The 15,250-nt window shown below is 34.8% G+C and overlaps 1 protein-coding gene across 1 annotated transcript in view; it reads right to left on the bottom strand.

The window, feature by feature from the left end:
* Positions 1–12,789, bottom strand: part of GFRAL (GDNF family receptor alpha like) — a 55,183-nt gene extending 42,394 nt beyond the window's left edge. Inside the window, 5 exon segments of the mRNA XM_036247829.1 lie at positions 3,787–3,962; positions 3,964–4,195; positions 5,677–5,829; positions 8,328–8,462; positions 12,768–12,789. Of these exon segments, the coding sequence (XP_036103722.1) occupies positions 3,787–3,962; positions 3,964–4,195; positions 5,677–5,829; positions 8,328–8,462; positions 12,768–12,789 (718 nt within the window).
* Positions 12,790–15,250: the final 2,461 nt, after the last annotated feature.

Raw genomic sequence — 15,250 nt, 5'->3', positions numbered from 1 at the left:
CAGGAATATCATCCGAGTGACTTAAACAGTCCTGCTGTGAGGATTCAGTTACTTGAAGGTTTAAACAAATGCTAACGACTAGGCCATGTGCACTGAAGTAAACAAAGAGTCTGTCTGGGGAGAAAAAACAGAGGGAATATCGTCTGATCAAAAAAACAAAAACAAAAACAAACAAAAAAACCTTTTCCCAGGAGGGTCTTAATTAGATTGAAATGCAATTTGAAGACTATTTCAACCTCTGATTATTTTAGCTTCTAAGACTTCTTAGGAATGAAAATTATAGAATCAGAGAATCTTTGTGATGGAAGAAACTCAGTGGCCGTATAGTTCTAAAGTCTTTCATTCACAAGGCATTGGTTGAGTTTCCATTGGTTGAGTCTGGTGCCGCATCAAAGACACAAGTCTGCAGTTCCTGTCACAGAGCCTCCACAGCCTGGCAGGAAATACAGACATATAAACAAAAAAGATATATACACAAAGACAAAAAACAAAGTGATAGGGGAATAGTATGATCAGATTTTATTTTAAATGAAAATTCAATTTTCCCATTGATTACCAATTAATATAGTGACTTCTGTTATGGTATGTATGTCCCTCCATGATGCAGTATGTCCCTATTTATGCTGTCTTTCCAAACTCCCTGCCTGCCCATCTACTGCACAAGCATGATGGTATAATCACAAGAAAATCCTATTTACCCCCGTGTATCACAGCCTTTCCTGACTCCTTGTTTTACTCCATCTGTTCTCATTATACAGTTTTTCATTTCTCTACTGATTAAGTCTCAGCTCAATGATCACTTAATCTCTTCTAGAGTCCACTCTCCGGTGTCTCTGAGGAAGTTTAGAATGCCCCTTCCTCTCTGTTACTATCCCATATAGGAACAAATCCCAATAAGCAAATCTCAGAGAGTCATATAGCTTTTGTAACAGACACAAAAGTCTAGGCAGAACCTTCTATTATAGAGTAATATCTCTGCTTTGGAAATGATGAGTATGGCTGTGCACTGACTAAACATATGTAGGAAACTATCATTGAAATATAAATAAGTATTGAATTTACTGACTGTTATGGACTGAAGGTCCATTATTTCATAATTTCATAAGTCGAAGTGCTAACACCCAGTGTAGCTGTGTTTGGAGATACTATCTCTAAGGAAGTAATTAAGGTTAAATGAGGTCACAACAGTGGGAAACTAATCTGAAGGATTAGTGTCCTAAGAAGGAAAAACATTAGAAACCTCACTTCCTTTTTCTGTCCATGCACACATAACATAGAATGTCATATGAGGACAGAACAAGAAACCAGGAAGTTTACAAGCAAGAGAGCTCTCACCAGAAACTGACCCTGATGGACCTTGATCAGGAACTTTCAGCTTCCAGAGCTTGGAGAAAATACATTCCTGTTGTTCAAGCCATCAGCCTGTGGTATTTTGTTATAGTAGCCCTAGCAGAGTAACATATTCACTATATGTGTAACTATTACAAACACAACAGAAGAGTTATTTTAGCATGAGAAAGCAAAGTCTATCTTGGGTGTATACTATTTTATATGTTATGAGTAATGTATTATATAATTTTCTGCACAATCATTTCTAATTTCATTTGGTATATACACATTTTTTTTCCCCCAGAGGACATTATAAACTGTAGTTTAATTACTGAAGAGGAGCTAAAGGGCATTATGTCATGGGAAAACTAGATTCAATTTAACAACCAGACTTCAATCTGAGTTATAAGATCAGATACATTAAAAAAAAAAAATACACACAGTTTCTTCTTATTGATCCACTGATAACAAAATATATCTAGAATTGGTTATCTTCTCACTCTGCTATCACTCTGGTTCAAGATATCATGCATTTATTTTCTATTGACCTCATCTAGTCTCATTTATTACCTGTAAGTAAATGACCGCCCCCTGCGCCCGCCATTGTATATGCACGGCGTAGATTTCACCTCTTATGTTATGCATGGAATTTAGACATCAATAAAATCATCAACTCATTATCTTCACTTGGATATCTAATGAACATTTCACACTTAACACATCCAAAACTCACTTCTCACCTCTCCTCTGTCTCCCACCAAAGCCTCTTTTTCCTATAGTTGATCCTATTTTAGTTAATAAAAATAATGGCAACTACATCCTCCTAATTACTCAGTACAGAAACCTTGGGGTCAACTTTGATTTCTTTGATTTCTTTTTTCCCCTTGCATTTCCATATGATCCACTAATATCAAAACATGTGCAGAATCTGACAATGTCCCACATGGGTCCATCATCCGTGATCTTTTGCTGCATCGTTATAATAGCTTCTATCTGGTCTTCCCACTTGGGCTTTTCCTTCTCTTCAGTCAGGTGTAAACACAGAAAAGGATTATCCTGCTAAAGATATAAATCAGATCATGACACACCCCTGACCAAAATCCTTCAGTGGTTTCCCATATTACTCAGTTTTAAAATAATCTACAACGCCCTTCATGATCTTGTCCTCTGTTTTATATCAGATCTCACCTCCTACTCTTCCCTCCCTTGCTCTCAACTCTAGCTGTGTCCTTTTTGGTCTTCCTCAAACCTCCAGACATATTCCCAGCTCAGGTCCTTTAAATAACTGCTTCTTCTGCCTTAAATACTCTTTCCCTAGATACTCACAGCACTCATTCCCTCATTACTTCCAAGCTTTACTAAACATTAATTTTTTTCAGAGCAACTTTCTGGCTATCCTATTAAAATTACAAACTACCCACTTATACCTCTTTTTTCCCATAGCATATATATATATATATATATATATATATATATATATATACACACACACACACACACACACATACACACACACACACATACACACACACACACACACACACATATTTAAATCATTTATCCTGTTAATTTCTTCTTTGTGCCCACACTGGATGCTGTGACTAACTACTGAGATCCCCCCTTTGATGATCCAGGTACACATTTCCCCAGCTGCTGGGATTATTTTGGGTGCTGGGTCACACGGGTGCTTTCCCTGGCATTGCCCTTATCCAAAGAAAGTTGCCATGACCTGGGGGGGGGGGCATATCTAAGGACTAGTCTATTTGAGGGGGGTCAAGGATCAGCTCCCTTGCCTCAATGGGTGTGTTATCTCTGAAAAACCATTCCAGGTTCAAGCTTCCTATGGAATCAACTAAATGTGCTATGGGGATTACATTGCATTTCAATTTCTCCTTCTACCTAATCCTGTTTTCCTCACTTCCTTCTTGCTTTAGTTTCTGAGATCTAAGACCAGTACATTATCTGTGTGCAGACCTCTGTCTCAGAGTCTGCTTCCAGGGGTTTTTGTTTGTTTTGTTTAGTGCTTTATCTCATTTTAGAATATAGCCTAGGGCATGGTAAACACTCAAAAGAAATATCTAGTAAATAAATAAACAATCATCACTTACTGCTTTTATCTACTTCTTTAATATTTTAAAATCCCCTATAAAAGAATAAACTCCTTCTATGAGTACAAGGAGTCTTTTTATTTTGTATTTTATTCCTGCTGCACAGGACCTAGCGCACTGCATATGTCTCAGAAGTATTTGTTCAACAAATTGAATGAATTTAACATTTTAGCATTTGCCTCTTTCTTCATAATCACTTTTTAACATAATCATAGTATTAAGTTTTTACATTTTAATTTCCTAGGAGAAATACAGGCAGAAAATACAGAGCTAGAAACAGAAATTAAATATTCTTTAGTTAACATATTTATGATTATACTCAATGTTTCTAAATTCTTTTTATACCAACCGGAAACCATGTCCTGGTTTAATCCATCTTCATAGTCTTCACTGAAAGCTGGAACTTGCTTTGTTTGAGGATCCTGTATACAATTGTCTTCAAACAAACTCATTCAAATTTCAGTGCACTCTACTTTTGAAGGGTCATTGCATTGACAATTCCACAAGATAGTTTCTTTCAGACTTTGTTAATGCTGCACCCAGGCAGCTTCCGTCACGGGTCTTGCATTGTGCTGATTCCCTCCCACAGGTTTTCTTAGAATTCCCATAAGACAGAGTGCAGTGTTCAGATTCCTGGTAGATCTGTGCTGCTTTGACACAGTCACTTATTTTTTCATCCATTAGTGATGCATCTTTCTGAGGGAGCCACTGTGTGATATTTGACTGTGAAGTTAAATCTGAGGACAGTGCTGATTCTTCTATGGATAAAGTAAAAGAAGTGAAAAAAAAAACAACAAAAAATTAACCTATGACTTTTTAAGATGTTTTCTAAAAGGAATAGAGACATATCTTGTATAAATATTCCAATAGTCTTCCAAAAACCATTAAAAATGATTTCCAGAGTGATATGACACAAATCATCTTGAATTGTTAAAAATTGAGATATAAAACACTTTTTCATAGTTTGTGTCACCACATAATGGGAATTTTTTAAATATCTGTCCTCATCATTAACTTTTGTCTTTTTATTATATTTTGATGATTGGTACCTATACTAAAATGTTTCTCAAACTTTTTCATTATTTCTTCCTTAAGCCATTTTAGAGAGTCTTTTCATAATTCCCCTACTTTCTCATAAAATTTAATTTAATATATATGACTATATATACATATATTTGCATGTATGTGTGTGCTTTATACATAATACATTCTCAAATGGGCAAAATTTTAAAGAGACACTTTACAAATCATAGATAGAAATAGCATATAAGCACGTGAAAATATGCTCAATGTTATTATTTAAGTTAAAATCAAAACCAATGTATATTAGAATGGGGGAAAAATCAGGTGCTCTAAGAAAGTGGAGCAACTAGAACTTTTATATATTGATGGCTACATCAAATTTGAAATTTTATATGGAAGCTTTTTATAAAGTTAAACTTTATCATATGACCCAATAATTTCTTACCCATGAGAAATAAAAACTGATATTTGTACAAATCTTATCTGTGAATATTTATAGCAGCTTTATTTATATCTCTAAAAACCTGGAAACAATGTAAGTGACTTTCAATGGTTAACCAATCTGTGGTCTAACCATACACTGAAATACTCCTTAAAATAGGGAACAAACTTATACATGAAACAATAATGAATCTCAAATCATTATGTTAAATAGAAGAAATCAGGCTCAGAAGCCCATATGGTATACAATTTCTTTCATATGATATTCTGGAAAAGATAAAATAATGGAACAGAAAATTGTTTGACGAGATCACCATGCATGACTGTAGGAGTTGGACAGTGGGACCATTCAAGAGAGACGAGAGGAAAGCCTATTGTTTATAAGGTGGGAGAAGGTTGGCTGTAGAAACAGAGGTGAGCACTCTAGGTACAATAACAGATACATTCCCAAGCTTACCACTTTTCAGAGACAAGTACATAGATAGGGACAGTGAGGTCTGGAAATTGATTGCAGGAGAACTGTTTGATTTCACATACCCCTTGGTAAATCTTTATGTACCCTCATGGACATATGCAGAGTAGTGTGATTACCACTACTTCTGTAATCACAGAACTATGTTTTGCATATACTGAGATCTACAACTCACAGAATCTTAAATTGCATAAAAAATAATCAAATTATTAAAAAGTTAATAAAATTGCATAGAGGTGATTTGTTTTAAAATTGTACCTTTCTTTTCCATGACTTTAAATGTTCCCTATCTCAGTGTATTACCTGATTTAATGATGCATTTTTTCCCAAGCAATTTGTTAACAGTGCAGTAGAGGTCATCAGTGCAGAGACAATCTTTAACTTGGACATTGCTTTCCATTAAGGATTGGATGCCCAGGTTGCAGCTTGGTGAATCCTTCATCTTGCAGGGGTTACCTAGATTTCACAGTCAAACATAAAGCACTCCAGATATTAATTTGAATATAATTTTACTCAAAGTGCTTTTAAAACATTAATCTGAATAATTTATTTTTATTATTTTATTTTTATTGTTGAAAGTATTATTGATGTCCCCAATCCCGTTTTTCCCCCATTACCTACCTTCACCCAGTTCCGCTCTCCCCAGGCCTTCACCACCCTATTGTCTGTGTTCGTGGGCTTTGCATATATACATGTAAGTTCTGTGGTTAATCTCTTCCAGGGCTCCCTTTACCCCCTTCACTCTGAGAATCTCCGGTCTTTTTAACATTTTTTTATTATCCTCATCTGAGGATATGTTTAATTGATTGTAGAAAAAAAGGAAGGGGGAGTGGGAGGGGGAGGGAGGGAGGAAGAGAGAGAGAAACATCAATTAGTTGCCTTCCTTACAGGCCTCAATGGAGGATCCAACTCACAGCCCAGGTATGTGCCCTGACAGGGAATCAAATTCGAAACCCTTTGGAGCATGGAACGATGTTCCAACCAGCTGAGCCATCTGGCCATGGCTAAATATTTTGTTATTATAGTAAGATTTTCTGGGGCTGCTGCATGACGTTCATATATGTAAGTTTCTAAAGCAAAGACTATATTTTTACTGTCATTTCCCCCCAATATTTACTTTCTAAAATAAATTAAAATTTTGCATATTTTAAAATAGCTTTGTCATCACTGTGAATGCCAATTTTTGCTCTTCATAAATAATCATGGCTGCTCTCCTAAGAGGTGACCAGAATGCTCTGTAATAGTTCTTTTGTCAGGTTAGCTATTTCATTAGCTGTTTTGTCTTAACCTGCTATTTTATTTTACATGTCATTCTAAGATTATAACAAGAGATGCGTAGGTGGCTCTAAAATTACCATGGGAAATATGAGGAAGCACTCCATAAATATTATTAAATAATGAGTCTTCCACAATTACCAACAATTCATTTTCTGCTTTAATTTGAAAAGCCATATTTGTCTACCCCACATTTCTTCTTTTGCATTTTTCTGAATGAAACTACTTGAGATCATTTCATTTGTGTATTTGAGGATATTTCTATTTCAGCTTCACGCATAGGATAATTATGCTAATATTGCAATTTGCTGGTATTTGTATACTGAAATAAAAAAATATGCTCCAGTTCATGACACACTGAATGTGATATTTTAAATCATCATATAAAATGTAACAAGGCGCTTCATCATCAAAACACATAACATTGTTCTTTGTCATTATCCTCTATTCTCACTTAAAAATACTGTGCCGCTTTGAGCAAATTATGCCTTTGAAAATCTTTTCCTAAACAGTAATAAGAATGTTTGATTTAGAGAGCTGCAACTTTCTCTGGAGTATGAACAGTTCATGTACCCTGTTCAAGAGCAGGGAAGAGAAGGAACTCTCTGTCCCTTCCTCTGCCTATGTAATTCCTGCAGCTCTGCTGGTGGGGATTGCAAACACTGGCTTTGTCAGAACTACAGGTTGCTACCTCTTAATCCAACACACTCCACCTGACATCTTTTGGGAGATAGAGGAAGCATATGCCAATAGGCAAGTGTTATGAGCTGTACAGAATTTATTCTTCCTGAAATGGATGGAGAAATAAAGTGAGCCATGGCGAATATATTTCTATTTTCCCCTTTGGATTTATTTTATTGAATATTCCAGAGAGTTTATCAGGTTTTATTGTATTATAATATTCATTATACAGAATGATAAAATTATCATTATGCTAGAATATAATTTTTTAAAAAGTTTTGTCACAATACTATTTAGGGCAATGTCCTACTATATGCTCAGTTTATCTACTTTTAGTAAATGGAGTCTTCCTATAGTGTTCTCATTCAGTATTTATTCAGCTACTTGATATATTTAGAACATTTTTTTTTTTCTTTTAAGTAAGGAACAGTGACTCTCTGATCTTCACATTTTCTATCTCTCCTCCAATGTTTGGAATGTAAGACAAGTTAAAAGTAGTAATATATTTTAATTTGTTCTTGACACAGTTGGAATGCAAAATAGTATATATAGTGCCAAAATGTAGAATGCATATTAAACACTTACAAATCAATAATGCCTTTGATCATCAGAAATGCTATTTTCCCGATTTTATCATTGACATATTAACATATAAGCAAAAGAACGTTTTATTTGAAAAACTGTTGTCATGTTTCTGAGAAGCATACATATAATTTTAACATTATACATCACAAGATAAGTGAGAAAAGATAGGCTGAAATCTTGCATAAAGCTGCCCATGGTGTCAATGCATTAGGACCCTTGAGTAATTTAAAAATGCCATTTTGTAACGATAATTCACTAATAAGCAATTGTAGGTGAATCACTTGATTCACCTTTTCATGTTTGAGTATTTAGAGCAAAACTAAGTCCCTCAGATAGTGAAAGAAAATATTGAATCCTATTCTTATCTCAGTAAAAGGAAATCATTTAAATGCATTTTAAACCATTTGTTTAACCTGAAACACTGCAAGCACCTTCCATTATTCTCCATGCGTGTTTACATCCTTTCGCATCACTTAGGCATTGCTCTCTTAAATATGTGCAGTCAATGGTGTGAGAAGTGAATTCATTTTCTGGGCATAGCCCTATAGCTTGAATAACAATGAAAGAACAAAAACAAGATTGCAGTATTACAATATGGCATTTCCTTACCTCAAGTCTAAGTTATTAGTGATAACGAGTATAATTATAAAAAATAAAATGTGATGAGATCATTACAAGCCTGGACTGAATCTTAACCTGCCCTCTAGCTTTAGATCTGTATTTCTCCCATATAAGATTCTTAAATGAATGATCTGTACTTGCTCTCTCTCTTTCTTACTGCCAATTTATTTCTCAACTTATAATTTATTTTTATGACTATCACTCCATTGAAACTGCTACTTAAAATGTTCCCATTATTTTTATAACATCAAATTTAATAATTTTAAGACTTCATCTTGCCTACTTTTATCATTGGACATTTTGTTGTCATTTTGTTCTTGAAATCCTCCCTTCCTTTGGTAATACTCTCTTCTAGTTCTCTTGATTCTTACTCATTTAATATTTTCTGACCACTCGGAATCCTTCCCAGGATCCTCTTACTCTTCTGTTAATGTATATTTTTAGCCTAGGTTCTGTCCTCGTACTTTTTACACATTCTGTGGATAATTTCATGTACTCTCATGGTTTTAACTAATACTCCTAGACTGATGATTCTCAAATGTATAGTTCAATCCAGTTATTTTCTAGTATATCAGTTATTATAGATGCTAACTATTACTCCCACCTAAATGTTCCAAAGACACTTCCAGACAATACTATCTTTGATATTGTCCTCATAGTTTGACTCCCTGATGGAGTAACCTACTTCATCAGCAATTTCACCATTCACATAGCCACCCAAACTAGAAACTGTGGATTTGTCATAGATTCTTCGTCTCTCCTGAACTTCACTCTCCCATATCCATTCTTGCATATTTTATTAATTCTCATTTAGAATATTTGATCAACTTATCAGTTAATCAGTCTTCCATGTTTCGTCTATCCAGATAGGGTTTTTTTTTGTTTGTTTTTTTTTTTACATGCCCTAAATTGCCTAATGCAATATTCTGGTCATGTATCTGCTTCATCCTTTGGATGATCCCTCACAGCACTACTCTCATATTCTTCGTCATGTGCAATCTGGAGGTCCTCAAGCATTTAGTTTCTCAAATGCCCATGTTGTCTCGTACTTCTAAGCATTGGCTGTATAGTCACTAGTAGGCACACCTTTTCTTTTTCCTCTGGAATAAACTTTTTCTTGTCCCTTAAGACTCAACACAGTAATTACCTATTTTATGGAAACCTTCCCTTAATTCAATACTGTACCCCCCTTTCCTACATCCAAATAGAATTTAACACCCTTCCTTTGTTTCACTACAATTTGGGGAATTATTTAACTATGGCATTTACTCCTCTGTAATGAAAGGGTGCATTTTTGTGCTTGTCTCCATGGCTGGGTTTTAGAGTTTTACTGGGCTGACATTAGAGGTAATTTATAATTGTGTCCTCCTCATCAAACACAGTTGTATTATAGGTATTTAATAAATGAATGTTAAATTATACCAACTCGAATAGTTGTTTATAGAGGAGTTATATATAAATAGCAATAATCAATTAAATAACACTTTCTAGATGTTTACAAGTTATTTTTGGGTAGAAAAGAAAAGGTTCCAGCATTTTCTAAAATTATCAGGAAAGTAGCAATGTTGATTTAGTATATTGTACAAATTACTCAAATTGATTCTGTAAGCATGCAGACTGACACTTGATTAATCAACCCATAGAAAAATATGAAAATTACAAATGAGTTATAGAGATAGTATATTAACTATAATCAAGGGGCATTTAGCTATATCATAATCAGAGCCAAATTACTTGAATTTGTAAAAAGGTGATGCTAATTATTAATCAACTGTGACAATATAGAGTTACAGGTTTCAAATAAACCCTTAAAATCTTTTCTTTGCCCTGATCAGTTTGACTCAACAATTAGAGCAGAGGCCCAAGACCTAAGGGTCTTGGGTTCCATTCCTGGTCAAGGGCATCTACCTGGGTTGCAGGTTCTGTGTCTGGCCCCAATCAGAGTCCAGTGGAAGGCAACCAATCAATGTGTAACTCTTACATCAATGTTTCTCTCTCTCTCTCCCTCCTTCCTTTCCACTTTATCTAAAAATCAATGGGAAAATATCTTCGGTTGAGGATTAACAACAACAGCAAAAACATCTTTTCTTTTTCTTGTCTCTTTCCAAACCTGTTCTCATAAGGAGAACCTAAGAAACTGATTAGATTATATGTTCTACTTTCTGGGTCACAGTATTTGAAGGTTAGGGTCATGGGTGTGGCTCAGTCACATTTTTCTTATTGAGGGCTGGATCAGAAATTGACATATCAGCTTTCTGGTTTTTTTTTTGTTGTTGTTGTTTTTTTTTATGTTCATGGATAAACCTCATGTGTTCATGGATAACCTCATCCAAGCTCCTGTCCTAGGTTAGCAAGCTCAGAGAAAGATCATTTGAGCCCCTTGGATTCTAGCCCAAATCATTTAGATAAATCCAGTTTGCCAAACACCTTTAAGCAGGGATTTTATATCAGAAATTCAATGAATAAAAAACTGAGAATTTAATTTGCTATTGATCATTATATCTTGTAATTAGCTCCCTCAAGCAACTTATAGGCTGACTATGACTCCAAATATCTTCAGCTTTCCAAAATCTTATTCATTCCTAACTGGGATTTGTGACTATGTATTTAATCCAGGAGTTTTCAAGGATTCTCTTGAAGTACTCAGTGAAGAACAGATTCTATTTTACAGTAAATATGATGGAGAATGTTACACATTATACTTAGCCTCTTAAAGATGTAAAAGGCTCATTAGAAAATTTAATATTTTGTTTTAATAATTCACTATGTCCCATATTTCTTTGGAGTTTCCCACATAACAAGACCTATTCAGATCATGTTAAACAAGTTTTTTTTTTTTGCTTTTTGGTTTTGTTTTTTTTTTTTTTTTGGTACATGCCCCTAGCGGGAACTGAACCCAGGACTCTCTGGTCCGCAGGCCAACATTCCAACAGCTAAGTCAAACCGGCCAGGGCTAAACAAGTATTTTGATAAACTATGGTAAATGTTGGTTAAAACTATCAAATAGCACAATTTTGATCCTATAAATATTGAAATGATCTCCCTCTTTCAAGGAGCCTAGTGCTAAGGTTAATCTAGAAGTAAAAATTGAAAAGGCCATCAACTACCTTTTCACCTGGGGCCATCATGGGGTTGCAATAGATCCTGTGTGTTTTGTTATACTGCTGCCTAATCTACAGAAGGTGAACTCTCTTAGAGTTCTCTTTATCATAAAAAATAGAAACGAGAAATTACTATTATTAGAAATAAATACAAGATGCAAAATTTTGGAACATTTAATAGCTTATTTAAACAAACAAAACCTTAAAAATGTATTTAAAAATGTTTCTTATCTTAATTTCTTCAACTTAATTTATTAAATATTTTGTGTGTGTGTTTATAATTTGAAATAAGCTTCTCTCTCTCTTTTTTTTTTGCCCACAATTATGCCTTTATTCATCAATATTTACTAGTGTAGAATAAGTAGAAAATGTACTGGCTTTGGTTTAGTATATTCAGCTACAATAGTAAATATCCCTTTTTCTATAATTCAATTTATAGATTCTACTAGATGCTGAAGAAAATATAATCTCTTGTCCAATAATACCACATATGTTAAGTAGATCTCATGCATTCTACTGTAAACAGAATTCCTTTTCACCAACATCTCACAATACATTTATACTACCCAAATAAGAGGGTGATATCCACATTTTAATTCTAGGTCACAGAAACTGACTGAAATATGAAGCATTTGCTTTGCTGTTGTTTTATTCTAATAAACGACTCATATTTTTAAAATATTAACGTCTTAACATTAGGAGAGCAAAATGGTTTAAATTAATCTCATTTTTATTTAATTTCAAGGAAAAATAGATAATACTTTGAAATTTGTCATCTTATTACTTGTAAATAGATACTGAAAGATTTCCTTTCTAAAAGGTTCTCATATATATGAGTTTCATAAGTCTTGATAAATAACTCAAAGTAATCGGCTTATTCTATACAATAAAACAGAAGCAACCTGAGTAATTAATACAATTCTCACATTATGCACTTTCTGTAGTTATAAATGATCAAAAATAAGTGTATATTTTTGCAAAAGTAATAAACCGTGTTAAAATATAAAATTGTTAATGATACTTCATATCATAAACCCCTATTGGCTTAATCAAGAGTTAAGTTAGACGGAGAGCATTCGGGGCAGGAGGAACTGGTGTGATTTGGATAAACCAGAGGCATAATTCACTTACCCAGGAAAATGAAGACTATCATGCTGGACGACTTTGGCTATTCACCTGGAAGAAAGGCAGGTGTATTTTCTCCAACCACCTTCTTAACAGTAACTGTCCCGAATAAGCCTTCAGCTTCTGCTTCTTCTTCCTAAAAGCATTACTGATTCAAACAAGTCATCTCCCTATGTTGCCATTTCCTCACCCATCTTTTCTGAGCTATGAATTTTCCTTATTATGTACAAATTCAATTATTTTGTTCTGCGTGTACTGATCTTAGATATTATGCTTCCAAGAAAGCCCACGAGCCAGATACTAAGAAATAATACATACCCTGCACATCCATGAAAAGTCGTTTTTCCCTACAGCTGGAATACTCAATGGTGTAAAAAACTGCCAACTATAACCCAATAGTTTCCTAGACACTTGCGCATGCCCAGTTTCCACTTGATTAATTAGCCTCTGTAAGGCAATTTTATGTCATCCAAGAATATCAAAAAGGAGCAAAGACATCAAAGCAGCCCAGGGAAATGTCTGGGGAATTCAAGATCGACTAGTATCAAACTGACGAACTTTATCTTCCCCAGAATGCTGAAAAGTGCTGCTTTCAGTTACAGTTTCTCAAAGCCTCCAAATACAGTGACAGTGTGAGAAATTACTCCTTACTATGATGCAGAAATTCTGTTTCACTAGAGCACATCATCAACATGTGCTCATTACTTGACAACTATTTTTCTCCCAGTTTCAATGAGTGGTGCTGCTATTTGTATCCACCTAAAAATTCATATGTTGAAATCCTAAAACCCAAGGTGATGGTAAGAGTAGGCAGAGAGTTTAGAAAATGCTTGTGAGTGTGAAACCCCCATGAATTGGATAGCGCCTTAAAAAAGAGGCTACAACCTGGCTGGTCACACTCCTGACTCGGTGGATTGAGCATCATCCTATGGGCTGACAGGTCCTGGTTCGAACCCTGATCAGGGCACATGCTGGAGTTGTGAGTTTGATCCCCAGTAGGGGGCATGCAAGTGCCAGCCAATTGGTGTTCCTCTCTCACATCGATGTATCTATCTCTGTCTCCCTTCCTCTTTCTCTAAAAAAATAAAAATAAATACAAACATACTTTTTAAAAAGAGAGTTCCTTTACTCCTTCCACCTTGTGAAGACACAGCAAGAAGGTGCCAGCTATGAACCAGGGAGAGTGTCCTCATGAGAATGGGACTGTGCAGGTGCCTTGACATTGGACTTCAATTTTCAGAACTACAAACAATTATTTTCTGTGGTTTTATAAGCCTCCTCATCTGTAATATTTTTTTATAGCAAAAATGTAATGCCTGGACCAGATAGGCATAATTTATCTCACTGTATTTTGATTCAATGTTCTTCCTCTCAAGAACCCAGAATAGATCATCTCTCTTGGGACATCATGGGGCTTCCACTTTTAAGTGACCCTGAGAACTTTCTGCAATGGATGCTTAGAAATAGAAAATGCTGCTTTGACAAGAAATTAAGAAAAAAATAGGTGTAAATAATAAACTATTGAGATGAGAGAGAAGCATTTGTGTGCACACAGTTATACAATAAAAGAGATGTTAATTGCAATTGTCCATGTTTATTTTACACTAGGGGAGAAGTTATATTTTGTTTTCAGAATGCATAATGAAAAAATACAGTCTTTGGAGTCCAAAAAACTGAAATTGGACACTTTTTCCTCTATAAATGTAGGAAGTTACATATATTTACTACTCTGTAAAAATGGGCTAATTGTATTCATGGTTGCTATAAATATTAAGCATGTAAATGGGATTTATATCACAGAGATCAATAAATGCCAGTTATATTGCAACCACTGACTTCATTATTATTTAACAAAATAATTAAAAAGTCATAACATTGATCAATTGTTACCTTTTAAAGGTACTGAGTCACTAAACTTGCATTGTAATGTTATCAAGAAAATGGCTCTTTTTGATATAAGCCAACTAAAAAAGCTTAAACTAGAGAGGGCGTTGTTGGCTCTGTGGCTTCACAAACTAGTCTCAGTACATGGAGGCAAGGAGAGACCTAAAAGAAGCAGGTCACTCCAGACTGGTAGGTAACAGGTTTCCTGTGCACAGGAGCTTACCTGTGATGAGGCCTGTCTTGGGTGACTGAACGATGAGTAGATCTCTACACCCATCCACCGGAATCTTCAAAGTTCATAAAGAAGCCTTACTGGGTTCAGTCACATAGTCAGTCCAGATGGTCTCAACAACACATTATTCTCTCGTGGTTTTGTCCTTGAAACGGCTTTCACTGTGTATGTGTGTGTGTGTGTGTGTGTGTGTGTGTGTATATATATATATATATATATATATATATATATATAATAGTGTCCATTGAAGAACTTAAAAATTAGAATGAAACAGTGGTATTTGTGGTCCTTGTGTCACTAGGGAAGATAGGGTGACCATCTCAAGAGGATCAAAACAACTCCAGGAGACAGCATTGCTGAGGGTGATAATAGT

Source organism: Molossus molossus, unplaced genomic scaffold (genome assembly GCF_014108415.1).
Source record: "Molossus molossus isolate mMolMol1 unplaced genomic scaffold, mMolMol1.p scaffold_m16_p_8, whole genome shotgun sequence".
NCBI classification, from domain to species: domain Eukaryota; kingdom Metazoa; phylum Chordata; class Mammalia; order Chiroptera; family Molossidae; genus Molossus; species Molossus molossus.
The sequence above is the reverse complement of the archived record's forward strand: the minus strand, read 5'-3'. Positions and strand labels throughout refer to the sequence as shown.